The sequence below is a fragment of the Phoca vitulina genome, unplaced genomic scaffold (assembly GCF_004348235.1).
Source record: "Phoca vitulina isolate PV1807 unplaced genomic scaffold, GSC_HSeal_1.0 scaffold49, whole genome shotgun sequence".
In the NCBI taxonomy this organism is placed as follows: Eukaryota; Metazoa; Chordata; class Mammalia; order Carnivora; family Phocidae; genus Phoca; species Phoca vitulina.
In genome coordinates this window covers 2,213,546-2,230,837 of record NW_022589752.1, presented here as the reverse complement: position 1 = coordinate 2,230,837, position 17,292 = coordinate 2,213,546, and the positions used below count along the sequence as shown (strand labels likewise).

At 33.8% G+C, this 17,292-nt stretch overlaps 1 protein-coding gene across 16 annotated transcripts in view; it reads left to right on the top strand.

Moving 5' to 3' along the window:
* The window catches only part of SOX5 (SRY-box transcription factor 5), a 1,002,891-nt gene that overhangs the window by 599,004 nt on the left and 386,595 nt on the right, over positions 1-17,292 (top strand). The window contains exon 1 of one of the 16 annotated variants that reach the window (XM_032432687.1): positions 3,944-4,279. The exons of 12 other annotated variants lie outside the window; for them this stretch is intronic. Coding sequence is in view for 1 of the 4 variants with exons in the window: in XM_032432681.1 (XP_032288572.1) it covers positions 5,573-5,610 (38 nt within the window). In the remaining 3 variants the exon portion in view is untranslated. 3 more of the 16 variants (XM_032432689.1, XM_032432681.1, XM_032432686.1) reach the window with 3 other exon arrangements.

Below are 17,292 nucleotides of genomic sequence, written 5' to 3'. Positions count from 1 at the left end.
TTTTGGGGGAAAGTTCTCAAGAGATAAAATTTATGATTTTAAGTTACTTTGAATTATTCTAAAGGAGATAAATAGTAAGATATCAAACAGTGGGAATTATTACTGGGAACACCATCATCTTTGAGAGAAGTATGGGACTCGAGTTTCTAAAATGAAAAAGAACACTTAAAGAACACTAGTTGGTCAAAAATGTGATCTGAGGAAATTCATATTCTAACCAACTGGCAATACAGAAAGTAGGAGGGTACAAAAACCTTGAATTTATAAGCTCTTATTATATGCCGATGTCCTGGCAAAAAAAATGTATTACGGGAAATTGAAATTTTAGGTATTCTTAAGAGGATGAATTATTGAATTTCTAAGGTGTTTTTCTGAAGAGGTCCGATTGCGAGACTCTTGTCTACTTAAAGTCCACTTTAAGCTATACATGGTAGGTCATCGTCAGCTCATCAGGCATTTGGTGAATGACTCACAGATGTACATTTGTTGGATAATTTTTTTTTTTTTTAAAGAGGGTGGGTTCTTTTTAAATGTTTTTGTGACAAAGTAAATAACATTACAGGGGAAAATAGGTGTATATTTTCTTAATGCCTCTTGTGTCAGGTTAAGTCAATTTAATGTTGCTATTGTCTGACACTGATTTGGTTTAAATTTATTGTGGTTGTAATACTAAAAGTTTTATTTCTCAAAAATAACCTTCCAAATTCCATAAAATGTGAAAGCTGTAGCTTGATGATAGGGACATTTATAAAATATTAAAATGTAATCTGTACCTGTGACAACATACTGAAATTTCAGTTATTAAAATAGATGTTTAACAATTATATCTTAAAATAGAGGAATGAAACACTTACTTTTAAAATGAGAAGAAAAATATTAGAAATGCTTGCTTGAAACAATGTATGCAAAGGGTTAAATTTGGAAATAACTTGTTTATGATCTTAAAAGTTCCTGATATTCTCTTTGAGAATTTTCCAGCAGTGTTCCCCAGCATATCTTATATTTCCTTAGCCTGTGTGAGTCTCCTTTTTATATTTGCAATGGAAACAACATGAGCTCAAAAGCACACTCTTTCAGGTTCATTCCATTTTCCATAATACTGCTTCAGCAGTGTCAAAGAGACTCATTAAATGAAAAATTGTTTTGTGGAGTTTCTGTTGTAGGTTGTACTCTGTTCTTCTCTGAAGATGTATTTATATTTGTATATCTGTTTCTAGACATTTTTATATTTCCTACCAATTTAATTATTGTTCAGTTATCATCATTGTTTTTTGTTCATTTGCATATTTATTTTGGTTCTAACTTTTCTTACCGTATTTACTTTAGAGGGCTTGGATCTGAAACAACTTGAATTTTAGCCTCTTCTGTGTGTGTATGTATAATTAGATTTGTTACAAATTTTTCTTGACTTCTTTTAAAGCTGTAGGACTTAACTAGGGGTGCCTGGCTGGCTCAGTCAGAAGAGCATGCTACTCTTGATCTTGGGGTCATGAGTTCAAGCCCCACGTTGGGTGTAGAGATTACTTAAATAAATAAATAATTAATCAATTAACTTTAAAAAAAGCTGTTGTACTTAACTTATTGGTAAGCATTTAATAGTTGTTTAGTGAATGCTAAAGTAAATTGTGTCTAAATTCACATACATTATGAAACCTTCTGGAGACCTACTTATAATAATGTAGCAAAATCACATTGGGGTGTTAGTTCTTATGTAGAGAATATCAGATATATAACAGACTGGATATCTTAAACTTTTCAGATAATTGATAAAGAATGTAGATTTGTTTAACACCTATCATGTGCTAGTCATTAACACATATTTAAACATTATAACATTTAATGTAAAATAAAGAGATTTATGATAATAATTTACTATCAAACACTGGATTGATTGGATAAATTCAATCACTTAGTAAGATTACCAATGACAGGATTTGAGAGGAATATTTTGGAACTGCCTTCTCTTTTCCTGACGTTCTAAAATCTTGCAGAAATGCTAATTTGCAATATAGAATTCAAATGAAAGAAAACTTTTGCGGCCTAGAGAGATACATTTAAAAATTATTCCATTCAACCATCAAACACAGCACTAACTTAGTGCCGATGAGATTATATCAAATTTAATTTTACTAACAATTATTTGAAAGCCTTTAGGTCTCTTAAAAGTAAGACCATCTTGGGATGTTCGTTCAGCTATAAATTCTGGATTGTCATTTTATTCTGTATTATGGTGTCACAAGTGAAATAAGATCTGGCTTTAAGTAACAAATGGACCACTAATTAGCTGTATGACTTTAAACTCCTGTTGCCCAAGTTTAAACACTGGGAAACAAGGATATATACCATCCCACTCTTTTCTATGCTGCTTATGATCCATGAGCTAATTTATGTGAACGAAATTCCTTATGAGCTTAGAGTTCCATTAATTCAAAGTATCATTATTAGAATAATCATTATTATATTTGGCAAATTTTCTGTCTAGTTCCTAGTCTGTTTCAGTTTGTTTAGCAGGCATGATTGTGCAAGAAATAATTTGTTTTTGAATGGCTATAGGAATGTTTATAGAAACATGTTGAGATTGTAAACTAACTTCCAAACCATTTAACATTTTCCTATATGCTCATTGTGTTTATTCGACATATGTATACTTACAAATACATATATCAAATGTCTGTGAAAATAAAACCAAAGACAAGGAAGATTCTGATAGAAGCATCTTTCCTTTATAGTATAGTTGGTCTCAAAAACTCATGTTCTCTTTCTTACCTGCTCTGATGACCTTCTGGATTGGAGTTACAGAGAAACAACCAGAGGTAGTAGCTGTACTAGACAGCAGCTGGGACCATACGGATCTCAGCATCCTGCCTTATGGCCATTATCTTTGTTTCTATCTTTATGCTGCCACAATGTCTCCTTCTTGTGCTCTCCCTGCATCCTCTCCTTGCTGCCTTCTCCTCTTCCTGACTTCAGCTCCCCTTGCCCCTTGTAACTCACCCCCCCTTCTTCATTTTTCTCTATTGATATAAGATGAAACAAGATACCCTATTTAGGAAATCTTTTAAAACTATTTTTTAAAGTGTGTGCAGCCATGCAGCTACCATTCCCTAATTCCCATAACCACTGTTAACAATATAAAAAATTATTTCTTGTATACTTTATCAATTAGACTGTATTAGACTGTAGGTCCCACAAGGGCTGAAAAATATAGGTACTTAAAATAAATGCAACAATTTTCTTATTTTTCTGTGTAGGAATGGGTTGTTGCTGTAATAAAAAAAATAATAATTTGAAGCTAACGACAAGGAAGAATAGTGAGTAATATCCTTCCCCCTTCCCCAACTGCTGAAAAAGAAAATCATGTCAGCATCAAGTCATTTTTGCCACATCCCTTGTTAACAGCTTTTTCAGGGTGGGTCATAATTCTGTGTTTTGTTAGTGTCTTAACTCCACAGTGACATGCTTAAATCTTATTCCACATTGATTTTGTCATATATGTACATTTATTTTTAGGATACCCTGTGAATGATGGATCCCATTATTAAGTTATTATCAACTTTGTCAAAAAATGTATAAGCTTTCAATGAAGAATACATTTATTAATATGAGAAGGTTAATAATTGCTTTTGCTGTTTGGAATATGTGTAAGGTGTCTCATTGTGTATGTCTAAAAAAGTAAACTTACTGTCTGTCTGTCGCCAGAAAAAAAAAAAAGTGGGACCTAATCAAACTGCTATGGGGTCAACCCTTGTGGTTTTAAAGGCCCTTAATGTTGTCCAGCTGCAAAATAAAAGGAATTGGGAGGGGAAGTTGGAAGGAGTGGAGGGGGTTGGGGGGGAATGTGTGGAAAAGAACAGGGAGTCTGGCTTTTATTTTTTTTTTTAAAGTGAGTTCAGTGCCAGCCTGGACATTGGCTGTGCAGACTATTGAGCCATTGTCTGCTCCATTTCCAGAATAGCCCCCAGTTAATCACTTCGGCTTTGAAGGGAATTTCCTCGTGGAATTCTCCACAGAAAATCTAATCAACTGACCTGCCCTCTCAACAATGGAAGGCTTTTTTTTCTCTCTTTCCCTTATTGGGGCGGGCTCTGTAATGTAGCCTTTTGTGCAGAATGAACCCTCCCAGTAGGAGTGGAGAGCGTGTGTGAGTGACTGAGTGTGTGTGTGTGTGTGTGTGTGTGTGTGAAGAATGCACACTATCTCGTGTTGGTGAGTGTGTGCTTACTCCCTGACCAGATGCTGCGGTGCACGGGGCAGCCACCATCTCTGCATGCGTGTCTGTGTAAGTGTCTTTCTCTGTGTGTGTATGTGCCTCTGTCATTTCATGTCAAAGGTACATTACCTGATTACCTTCCTCGCCTGCCAGATTTTTATCTAGATAATTGGAACTGCTATGGAGGCTGTGCCTTGCCAGCCAGCTTAGGATCTGTAAAGCCTTAGTTTGTCCACCTTGTTATCTGTGGCTGCCTGGGCAGAGGAAATTAAAGAGATCCACAGCCAGGGGAGCGCTTCCTACCCCTGCCCTCCCCAGCAATCCCAAACAGGACAGTTTGTTAGTACCATCTTTTTGTTTTCATTTTTTGGTTTGGTTTGGGTTTTTGTTCCCTCGTGTGCGTGTTATTTTGGTATGTGGATACCTGTTCCCCTCCACCTCGCACATCGTGTTTTATGGAGTTTGGAGCTGAGGAAACTTTGGTCGGGTTGCCAGGACGTTCGCACCACTTTGTGGAAAGCACGAGCTAACAGTGAGACCGACAGAGTGAGTGACAAGTTGTTTACAGGTTTCCTTGAAGGGGCCTCTGCTATATTTCAATCTGTCAAAGTTGCTTTTCTTCCCTCAGAACAATGCTTGATTGTTGTGTGTATGTGAGTGTGTGTGTGTGTGTGTGTGTGTGTTTCCGTGTGCGCACGGAGAGAGCCTAGAAAGGGGTGAGAAGGAATAACAATTCTTTGTGTAAAAATGATATTACCAACATTTAATTTTTTTTGCGTAATTAATTAATAAATACAGTTAGTCCTGGTTCTCTTAGTATGCAGATTTCTCTTTTAATCAGCAGTAAATGCATTTTAAAAAATCATACTGTTTTGTGTGTGTATGAGTGTGTCTGTGTGTGTGTGTGCGCGCGCGCGCGCGTGTGACTTTTATTATTTAGAGGAGAGAGAGTATGGGAGACGTGTTAAATGAGTTGACTTCTCACATTCGGTGATGTCTAGAAGAGAGAATTAAAAGGAAAGGACAGGCACCCTGAGGTTGTCTAGTGCCTTGCAGCCGGAGCGTGCGGCTCCGCGGAGGGGGGAGCAGCCAGACCCCGCTGCTGGAAGTGCGCTACCCCTTTAAGAGACTGGTCAAGGAGTCCTAGGAGAGGGAGAAGAGGGTGGGGGGGGAGAGGGGGAGAGAGAGAGAGATTGAGAGAGAGGGAGAGAGGGAGGGAGGGAGAGAGGGAGTGAGAGAGAGAGAAGAGAAGAGAAGAGAGAGAAAATCAATTGGTTTAGAAGGTTTGGACTCACTTGACAGGTTCAGTTGGAGACGATCATAGGTGGTTGCTGTGACAAAGGGAAATTGTGCTTTTCCAGCATGCTTACTGACCCTGATTTACCTCAGGAGTTTGAAAGGTGAGTACAGTTTTCCCCCCTAATATATTGAAGTACAACTCTCATTTTACAGTCATCTCTGAATCAATTGGAAGATGCTTCCCTAAAACGTGTTTGTTAGAAAAGCTTTTAGCTAGTGCTTCTGCAATCTTGTTAGCTGATTTTTGTTGTGATTGCCCGGACCAAATTGAACTGATTGGCAAAGTCTCCGAGATTTCTGCTAATGTTTTTAGGTTGTGTCCTATCACAGGAAATTAAATGAACATTAAGCATCTCTCTCCCTTTCACTCGCTGGTTTTCTCTTTCTCATTCACTCTCTTACTTTCTTCCTTCATTGATATTTTTCTCCCCTCTTCACCTTTTTAAATGCTTTTGTACAGAGTGTTACCGTTTTCAATATCTCTGTCTTGTAATTTCTGGGGTGACAGAATGTTTCAGTGGTGGTTAAAACGGAGGCTATAAGTTCCTATTTGATCCTTCCGTAAAACTTTGGAGGCTGCTTAGTAAAGCACATGACCTTTTGTTGATAGAAGAGAGTAGATTTAAAAAAAAGAAAAGAAAATTTAACATCACAGTAATGTATCAGTATATTACTCTTGAAATGTCAAGAAAGGGGGAATGGGGATGCTCCCTTTCTAAGTTTTAGTAGCTACTTTTTGTGCTAGTTGTCTTAAACTAATTTTGATTTACTTACATTTTCCCCTTTTGCCATGATGGGAATAAGTGTATTTGTAATTAAGTAGTTCCTATTTAAAGAAATATGTGCAATATCCTTCCATTTGATGTTGTTTCAAGTAAAACAGGGCTTTGAAAGAATTTTAGCCCTCTTCGTGTTCCTATAAGTACACATTGCAGTTTTTAAATTTGAGTTCTTATCCCAGCATAAGTTCATTTTTTGGAACTAAAAATAGAATTTTGTTTGCCATTAAAAAGAATTCAAACTTTGTATTCTGTATGGTGAATTAAAAAAAAAAGCTAAAAAAAGCCAGGATGCATGATACCCAGGCTTTTTTTCATTTTCATGAAAGCTACCTTCTGTATAAACATTTGTTGTATCTGACTATGCAATGCAAGCTAGGTGCTAGACCAGCTGGTTAAAAATATGCTAAGTCAAGCTGTTCATCGCTCAAACGACTGAATTTGATATGAAAAGACGAAAAAAGAAAGGACAAAGATTAAAACATTCTAGAAGTGAAGCAATGGAAGAGAAGAAGGGTATTGAGAATAAAATAATGCTTGAATGTGGTCACATATTAGAGAAGCCAGCATCAGATCAAGGAAGAAAGTAAAATAGCCAACATATATACTTTAATTCTGTCTTCTTTCATTTCTTCTCTTCCTCTTCCTCTCTGTCTCTCTGTCTCTGTCTCTCTCTCTTTTTAATTAGGGAGCATCTTCACAAGATAATTCCAGTGAATGACTGAGCTTTCTTAACAGTCTTGAATTAATTTTTTCAAAGTTCTATATATTAACTCTTTGAAATAGTTAGCTTTTGTTTGGAAATATAGCTTATTTCATATGTAGATATTGAAGTTATTTATATCGGGACACACTAATTCTTAATGTTGCTGTTTGTTAATATACCACAGTAAGTTTTCTAGCATGTACAGAGTAGCACATGATTATCTTCAACTCTATACTTTTTGAAAATAAAACTCTGAGTCTGATTTGTAAGCCTGTTAACAGACTGTTCTTATAAAAAGGTAGTTACATATTAACAGGCTGTAACCTATTTCTCTATATAAGCAAGCTTTCCTGCTGTGAACTTTATTTGTATTTTTTCAATTATCTCTTTTAAACTAAACTTTTCCCCTTACTATTCTGATGTTCAAATCTCTTAACATTTTTTTTCCTCCTGGTGAGCAATTCATTTTTTTTTTTTTTTTTTTTTTTGGTCACCCAAAGGCATGCTTTTCTTGCTGGCTAATTAAATAAGCAAGTGATAATCAATAGAGTTATTAATATAGACAGCATGTTTGGAAATATTAATAGCTAAAATATTTTTTTAAATGCCATACAATATAAAATTTCTTAATAATTTCCCCTGTGGTTGTAATTGGTAATACAAACAAAAATCTCGTAATTCATTACTATTTGTTTACATTGAATTTGTACGAGTGAGTGTATCTGTAGTCACCCACATAGAGTATATCTTGCAGACTAAATATTGAATATTTATATTACCCAAAGGTGGTATGTATGCTATAACTGCACTATCATATATAGTCAGCTTTTTTTTTTTTTGTCTTTTCCACTATTGCAACTTTCATTGAATAAGTAGGTCATTTCCATTGAGTGTTAATTTTTATTCTGTTTGCTCACCTGCCATAGATGAGTTGTTCACTCAAACTTAGTCATAAATCTGAAAAGAAGACTTCTACATCTCTTTAAGAAATAAGGAAGTTTGGTCTAGAGGATATAAATAAGTGGCTTGGGGTTCATGTATTTTGGAAGTTTTATGTGATCTTTTTTTCTAACTTCATTGGTGGAGTCTTGTCCGTCTTCTTTTATTCTTTCCAACCTGTAGACGATTTGGAACTTTAAGGAATATTCAAAACTTAAATGCCAGGATCAAAATTTGGATTTAGATTTGTTTTGTCCATATTATCAGCCTTAGAAACGAACATGGTCAATACTGTCAGACTAATAAGCACTTGTTAAATAAATCAGAAGTAGTAACAGTTTCATTGTCTGTTAAAAAATGTTCAGGAGGTAGAGCAAATTGAACAGTGATCCTAAAAAGTAAAGAAGTAGAAATCTTTTATATTTTTTTTAAGCATCCCTGTCATAACTGATTAGGATTAATGAAAAATACAATTCTCAGGTGGGAGATGAATAGACAAAGTATGTTCTAAGACATTATTTGTAAGCAAAGTCTTTTACATCATACTGTTTAGAGGAAACATAACTAGCAACATGGTCTAAATGTTAGTAATAGCATCATGAGAAAGAATACTTGAACTCTCCTAGAATTTTTAAAAGAAGACAGTGTAATAGATAATAAAAAAAAATCAGACATAAGGTTTCTCCTTTCAGAATACCATCAATTTTTTCATATTCCTAGAATGAAAATATTTAAAATACTTGCCTTAAATATCAATATTAGCTTGTTTCTGATGAATAAAAAAGCAATTTTTGATGCTGTCAATAGTATCAAATAAATTTTCAATTTATTTCCTTTATATTTATCCTATCTGATTATAGTGTAATAGTTTTATGACTAAGCTACTTGTTAGACTTTCTAATTGCTTTATGTTAGAGATTTAATTAAAAAGCAAGTGTAAGATGATTGCTTAAGAAGACAGTCTGATAATGTCTAGAAAAAAAAGTTGGGATGGAAGGTAGTGGGATGAAGCAAATTAAGCTTATAGTATCACCTCTTTGCTTCTCTCAAAACGGGTGCAGACAACAGACTATCTATTTTCTACATGTTGAAAGGAACACTATGGGAATAAAACCTTCTGCAATACAAATCTAACTTATTTACTTTATATTCCCATCAAATTTATTTGTGGTCATATTGACTAAAGAAATAGGTTTTTTTGACCTTAGGAAAATTTTAAGTGTTATTTTTTTTTTTTTTCTGAAGAGACAAATACAAATCAGGTACTGTGAAAAGCTAATTTGTATAATTACCATGAAAAATAACTATTAGCGGGCTGCAAGAATATCTCTGACATTAGCGGTACTTGAATTACCTAAAGTTTGGCCATAGTAATAAAATATTTATTACCCAGACAGATTTATTTAGCTTAGTTAGAAACTTTATGAGTGATAAGTATATTCAAGTTAGCAGGTAACCTCCAGGTGTGAATCAAAGGAAAGTTATCTCTTCACATCTGTCACCTTACCGCAACTGTAAACCTCTAAATTTGATATTGTATTTTTAGGATGTTCTGATACATGCCTTTGTTCATTTTACTTATTTTTATGTACTACTGCTTTGTAGAGGAAAAGGTGCCTACAACTGATTATAGATTTTAATTACTATTTCAATAATTTACAAGTTAATCTGGCTAAGATATTAGTTTAGAATACAGCTTGCCTGAAGTAAGGGACACGCTATACTTTTCTCACACTTTAGTACTGTCCCAGAGACTTAGCAGGAGACCTGCCTGATTACCAAGAACAATTAAGGGTTAAATGTCAGGTGGCACTGTGTGCTGCTCAGTGCTTAGCAGGTTGACAGATATAGAAATGTGTGAATATTATGATTACTTCACATGTGGGTGTGTTTTCTTAACTTATGTTTCCCAAATATAATAAGCATATGATAACAGGATAATGTATTTACCTGTTCTTAGGGAGCTTTTAACTAAAACCTGTGTGTGCATCATACCTGAGAGGCAAATAGTAAGACCAGCTCCAATGCTTTAGCACATGACTCCTCCATAGAATTGGAAGCTATTTCAAGTGGATTATGTTCATAATGCATTTAAAAAGCAAAATTACATTCATGGATAAAATGTGATCTTTATTGTCTGTTCTTTCCACTATCAATTCTCCAAACACCTAATGAGTATATGTATAACGCAGATGTGTATTTTGTAGATTGAACATCTCCCCGTTTTTTATAGATTAGTTAAAAAAATTAGTATAATAGATGGATTTTTGTTTTCTTCCATAATTGGTTAATCATTTATAAGTTCAATGAAGTTAACTAACAGCATGGGGAATAAACCAATCTGGATATCTCTCTTATACTAACTCACATAGTTTAATGTCAGGTGTCTGACTCAGATGATGGCAGACAGATCAGAAGATGTTCAAAGATTCAACCAAAACATGAAACATTGTCCTTTTAATGGAAAAATTCTGTTGAGCAAGAAATGGACTAAAACAGCAAATTCTTCCTTACGTCATTCATTCTGTCCTTTCCTTTTCATTGATTGATAGCATCATCATTTGTAGTAAATATGAAACTTGAATGCTATATGGATGAGCATGATCAAATGATATTGCTAGAGAAGAAAAAATTAAGGACTGTTAGTGTTTTGCTTAAGTCAACAGTGTTTATTTGGGACACTTTAAGAGAATGCTTCATATCCTTTCATTTTAACCAGAAACTGATAGTGGTTCAGGAGAAGACCTTTTATTCTTTCTGATTTCTGTGTTTTCTCTTGCAGTTTGGAAACTGCGTTCCCTTCCCTTTAGCATTATCTGTTCTCCTCTTCACTTACTAGTTGAGAGTTCATACATCTCCTCTGGAGTTCCTGTGGCGTATGGTTCTGCTTGTCCAATAGGGGGGTGTTGCATTTCTACACATTCAGTATCCTTTTCCCTTGGAGCCTGAGAGTAAAACCTCAGCAGTACTCCCTGCCTTTGCCAGCCTGAGGAGTCAGAGACTCAAAGTTGTTCCCAGCTCTTGCGCCTTCATTGTAGAGCTGCATTCTGCTCAGTGGGCTGCCGAGAAGGACCAGACCGAAACAAGATTTAGAAGAATTCTGGTGAGAACTGTTTATAGGGATATGGTATTTTAAAAGAATGTGGTAAACAAACAGAATTGTGGCATAAACAAAGATAATTAGCATAAACAATGTCGTTTTAGGACAGGTGGTTTAAAAAAACAAACAAAACAAAAAACCCAAATATGAACCCAACTTGAATGCTGCCAGTTTGGAACCACTGAACCTTAATCTGTACTTCATGAGAATTACCCAGGTTTGTTGATAAACTTGTTAACATGCTTTTTCTGTTTCTTTTGTATCATTTTCCGGTCATTATGCCCTTTTGTCACCCAGCTTGAAAGTAATTAATCTATTACAAGGTAGTTTAAGGACTTTTACCCATAAAACATGACAGAAGGAAAATTAAAAACAAAAGCTTGTAGATGTTCATAGGCATTTGAAGTCAGTGTTGAACCTTAAATCAATTCAAACCTGAACTCGTCTCATTGTATTTTAAATCTCTCTTTTCTTTTATCTAAGTAACATTTCAGTCACTGGGTCTTTAGTGTTAATACATTTACTTTTATCTTGCCTTAGAATTCAGAGTTGTTTTGTTTGTTTTTTTTTTTTTCGTTTTTTTGGTTTTCTTTTCTTTTTTTTTTTTTTTTGCTATGGCTGAACCATCACTTGTGCTATATGTTTATTTCTAAGTGTTGCTTATTTTTTTCTTCCTATTTTCTCTATAACCTAGTGAAGATGGTGTAGCAGTATATATCTAGCTGGGGATCATGCAATATGAAGATGCTAGTTGTTGTGAACCACATTATCTAAACCTGCTATGCCGTCATGATGAATTTTTATCTGGAGACATTTAGGTTTATTACTAAATGACATTTTTTTCTTCATGTCTTATACTGAAATATTTTGACTTTATTGAAATGTGGAGTGTGGTGAACAGAAAGCTGTTTGTTTCTATTGCATTAAGGACCAAAGTATATTTTGGTAAAGCTAAAAAGATTTTTTTTTCCTCTTCATTTCCTCATGGAGAATGGGGAACAGGAATTCAAAGTAGGTATCTCTGGTATTCTGTAGCCCTTCTCTTTGCTGAAATGAAAGCATTTGTGAATGAGTTTTGGTTTCTTGGAGTTATAAAAATGTGTGTAAACTAGTAAACCATGTCTCATTCATGTGCTATGGAGATTTCTCGTACTTCAGGGACAAAAATAATTTGGCTACTAACGAATTAGGGCTACCTGCCAGTGCCAACACATACTGTAGGTAAGAGGAACACTATAAAGAAAAGCTGCTGGCAACGAATCCATTGAAACTTTCATATGTAACAGCGTTCTATTTCTGCTCTTCACATCTTTGAAAGAATGTGTTCTTTAGAAAAGAAAATGTTGAGAAACAGAAAATAGGATCTTTCTTAAAAATGTATTAGTAGCTTCGTTTTTAATATTTCTCATTGTGGAGATGGATAGAGTTGGATTATGTTCTATGTACATGTGCCTCTCCCCCTACCCATCCCAGTCATTTCTGTCACATTGAAACCTAAGATTCAGATGTACTGAGAATAGATGTAATATGAAGAAATGAAATTCACTGTGTAGGGCAAAACAACAACAACCACAACAACACACGCTCAAGACCTTGTAAGGTTTTTATACTGGCAGATTAAGAGAGTTAGATCAGTTGGGACGCTGAGCAGCAATTTTATAAATGAGTGTCCTCTCCTAAGGGCTTCAGAAACACTACAGAGAAAAGAAGGAAAAGGGTTAACCTACTTTGCTTGTTGATATATTTTTTTAATCTAGTAGGAAAAGAAGACACAGGCCCAAATAGTGTTTTGTTGGTACCTTTTTAATCAAAATTTATTTTAAAATGCAGTCAGTGATTTACTTTATTACTGATTTTGGTTTTGTTTTGTTTGTTTTGTTTTGTTTTGTGTTAATTAGGATCAAGATACCAAGGGGGTAGTTTGGGAACTGGTTGTAGAAACTTTCACATATGATCTGCTGAGTTGTCATTTTAAACAATTTTGTATTTATCTAATAAAAAAAAACATTGTAATGAAAAAGAAGCACAAACATTGAAAATGAGAAATAGGCTTCACATGAGAACACAAAATGAAAAAAATAATGCTTTATTTATGCTATACTTTTTCACTTACAGCTACTATAGGCTGCTTGACAAAGTTCTAAAACCTTTTTATTCTAATTCTGGAGTTAAGGTCTTACTTGTTTGCCTACAATTATTTCTTTGGGTTATTTACCTGGGCCAGAGTTTGTTGGGCAATAATTTACAAAGTCCAAAGACTTTATTTTTACTCTTTTCCTGATGTCTCTTTGTTTCACACCCCCCACCCCTTATTTGCTATTGAGTTTCGTCATATGTTTGAAAAGAGTTTGCAGGAATATGTCACATAAAATTAACATTGCTATTTCTTTGCTTCTTTTTCATCTGCACTACAAGAGATCTATGTTGAAGATTCATTAGGATAATATATAGTGAGTGTTCATATTCTTTAGTAGAGAAGGGAATGAGCTGGTGATCAAACTATTCAATTTCTGATTCATTTATTAATTCAGTTTTGACCTTGAGTGAGTGATAACTGAATATCCAATATCAGATTCAGATTGTCATCTCTCCCATAATATTAGCAGGATGTGAAGAAAACTTTTATGTAATATTCCAAGTACCATTAATCAAACAACACCTAGGAGTGGAAAAGCAAAGATAACAATGAATGTTATTTCTGAGGCAAGAACTTCTATTTCCCTCCAGCCCTAAACATAGCTAGAATCTCCAAAATAGAGGAAAAGGTATTGTTTTTAGAGCCCTAAGGATTATGGGATTTAAATATGGTGGTATAATTGTTTCTAAAAAATTTAACATTACTGGAAAAATAAAATGGATCTAATTTGACCTATAAACAGTTTAGGGATATTTAATGATTTAAAAGCATTATTTTGGAGAAAGAAGAGCATATCCAAAAATCCTGATAGCAGTTTAAAGAATCAAAGTGAAGGAGCAGAATATATAGACTTTTATAAGTAAACTAAAAGATAATCGGGAGTCACTAACACTTCTATGAAGAATATATATAATAGTATTCCAGCTTTAGAAATCTGAAGGTAGTATTGTTGAGCATATTGAAGGGAAAATTTGAATTCAAGAAGTTTGGTAGCTTAAGATATGCTTGAATAAAATTGGGGGATACCTGAGATTTCGGATAGAGATGAAGAAGTTGAGTGTTAGAGGCCTAAGGCGTACATAACAAATGCAAAAATGTTTGTGGGTTTTGAGTATATTTCCCCTAACACATAGAACAATTTCCTCTTTTTTTTTTTTTTTGTAAACATTTATATTTGTCCGTATCTTCACTGATTTTTTTTTGTAAGTAAAACATATGGAAAGTATTATTAGCTGGGTATAACATCTCAAGTTCTAATTCTCCCCTATAGACTGAGAAGAAGTTTTGTGTCTTAGTGTATGCATCTGTAAAATTTGAAGATGGGCTGGATAATTTCTAAAATCTCTAACCTTTGAAATTTCATTACCTTGAACTCCATTTGAAAGATCCCTAGCTCCTTACTCTGTTTGTTTAGAGCCCGAGTATCTTATATAACCAGCCTTTACATGTGGAATCACTTCTCAGTTTACCTGTCAGTTGAGTGGTATTATGCAGGAACAAGTAGCTATAGTATATTTTAGGAGTTTTAAATCTAAGTACTATCTATAATTCTTATTTAGGATTAAGTTCTCAAATTTGCTGTGAACTATTTTGAAGCTGAATGGTTCAAAAGAGAAGATTCATATTTTATGTGGTTGAAACTCTCAGGTGCATCAGATCATCATCTTCAACTATGACAAATATTATGAAAAATAAATTATATATGGACTATTGAACAGGGAACTATGGGGCAATATGAAAAGCATGAGAGTGGCATTTTAGGTCAAAGAGCTGAAAGTATTTATAAGAATAAGATAAAAGGAAAAAAGAGAAAAGGCTAGAAAGTAGAGCATCAGCACAACACTGGGGCTTATGGACAGTATATGTCTTTATATGAATAAATAAAACACTGGGCAGGAAAGTGGTAAGATTAATTAAGATTACAAACAGGTAGTCAGTCCAAAGAAAGATTTTAGGTGGTTCCCAAAATAAATTAGGCAATTATTAGGATTATGTGAACCAATATTATATGCATTAGTTGGTGGTTGGCAATTTTAAGAAAAGAAATGTTAAACCTTAAGAAGCAAGGAGTAGAGAAACAAACAATGAAACTAAATGCACTTAAACAATGCACTTAAAAAGCTATATTATCTGAAAGGGCAAGCTTCACATATTGTTAATATGTTACATTTGGCAGATTGCGTGCTTTTTTTTTTAACACAATGTTTGAAAAAAAAAAGTGTAGTTATACCATCAGCTACATAATCTGTAACTCCGTATCCAAGGACTTTCTGTATTAAATGTACTTTGAAAATATGGCTATGGTATGACAAAGTCCTTGTACAAATTAGTTGTAAGTTTTAAATATAGATTCATATATTTAGGATAACATAGGAATTGGCTATTTGTTAAAATTCACTATTTGCTTAATAATTGCGATACAGAATTTTTTTTTTATTCTATTCCTGCCATTTTAATTTAAGAATAAAGAATGGGTGTTATTCTCTTATTCTCCTGGTACAGATATAAAGGTTGTAAACAAAACAAAACAAACAGAAAAGGACCTTGCTGCACCAGAACTACATTTAGAACTAGGACCAAAGGGAAATGTGCAAATATCCTACTGTTCAATAAGAAAGAAAATCTGGAAATCATCCAGTTGAGCAACTTACTGCTAATACATTTTATAATACAGCATTTAGTGATATACAAAGTTGGCATATGTTCCTACAGTTTCTAAATCAAGAATTAAAACTTTGTAATGTATAAGTCATTTAAATTCTTTGGGTTTCAGCCATGCAGCTATAAAATGGGCTTTAAAATGAGTATAAAATTATTTATCCCCTAATTCTAGTGAGTCATTTTAAACTTATGAAAATTTATAAAAATATTTGGATATCTCTGAATGCAAGCCACTGAATTCAGACTTTGAAAAAATTGTATGTTTTTGTTTGATAACATACATGTTAGCATATGAAATAATGCCTGTAAAAAATTTATTGACTTATTTTTTAAAATTTTGTAGTAAATACAACTATAATTATCTTAAATGCACTTATGATTATGGATCCCAGGTAACTTGTACCCCCCTAGCAGCAACATAGCATAGCTTCCTCTGCTTACTGCTAAGAATGAAATATCCTAAAAACACATCTCTTTCCCTTGAATATATAAGAAATATGTGATACACTAAAAGTTGTTTTTGCAAGTGTCAGTATATCAAGTATTAAAATAATGAATTTCCTGATTTAACATATTCCTGTTCTAAACTATGCAAATTAAAACTCATTTATTTGTGTATTGTCATAAAAATGAATCATTTTATATAAAAAATTACTGGACAACAAAAAAGAATGATTTTTTATTAAGGTAAAAAGAGTCACACACTATCTATTGCTTTGTAAAGCATTATTTGTACAAATATTTTGAAAATTGGAAAATACTAAATAACTTGAAGAAAGCTATCTATACAAAAACAGTGCGTCATAGATTTTCATGGTAAAAGTAACTTGAGGAGTTTTGCATTAGCTACCTATTTCTTAGACTCTGGGTGAAGCTTGGGAAAATTTATAGATTTCTTTTTATGGGCAGCTGCAAGCAAGCAAACAAAAACATCCAAGAAACAGAACCTTTATTTTTGATATAAAATTGTTTTCCACTGATATAATCTGTTGAAAGCCAGAAGCCATCCAAAGTGCTGATACCAATTTAAGAAGATGATCTTTTGCCTTAATTATACATCTGGGAAATATTAGCTGAACATTTTGTGGAGAACAGTGAATACCTTAGTTGCCAGTTATCTAAAATGCTTCTAATGATCGACATAGTGCCAGTGTTTTGATGGCTAAAACCTAGGCTGAATATGAATACAAAGAACACAGTTGGGGGAAAAAAAAGCACACGTTTTATACAAAACAGATTTCAACCATCTGCTTGGCACTTAAGTTTGCGACTATAGGCAATATATGAAAGAGACCACTGTCCATGTTATGAATGGTATCACTTTTATTGGTACCTTAGAAAAACCATAGGGTTTTGAAAGCATATATATAACCAATGATTTTCTTCAGCTAAATAATGAAAACAAGGGCCTCAGCCAAAATTTTGTTCCCTCTATAATCTCTTCTATGTCAGTCTTCTTTT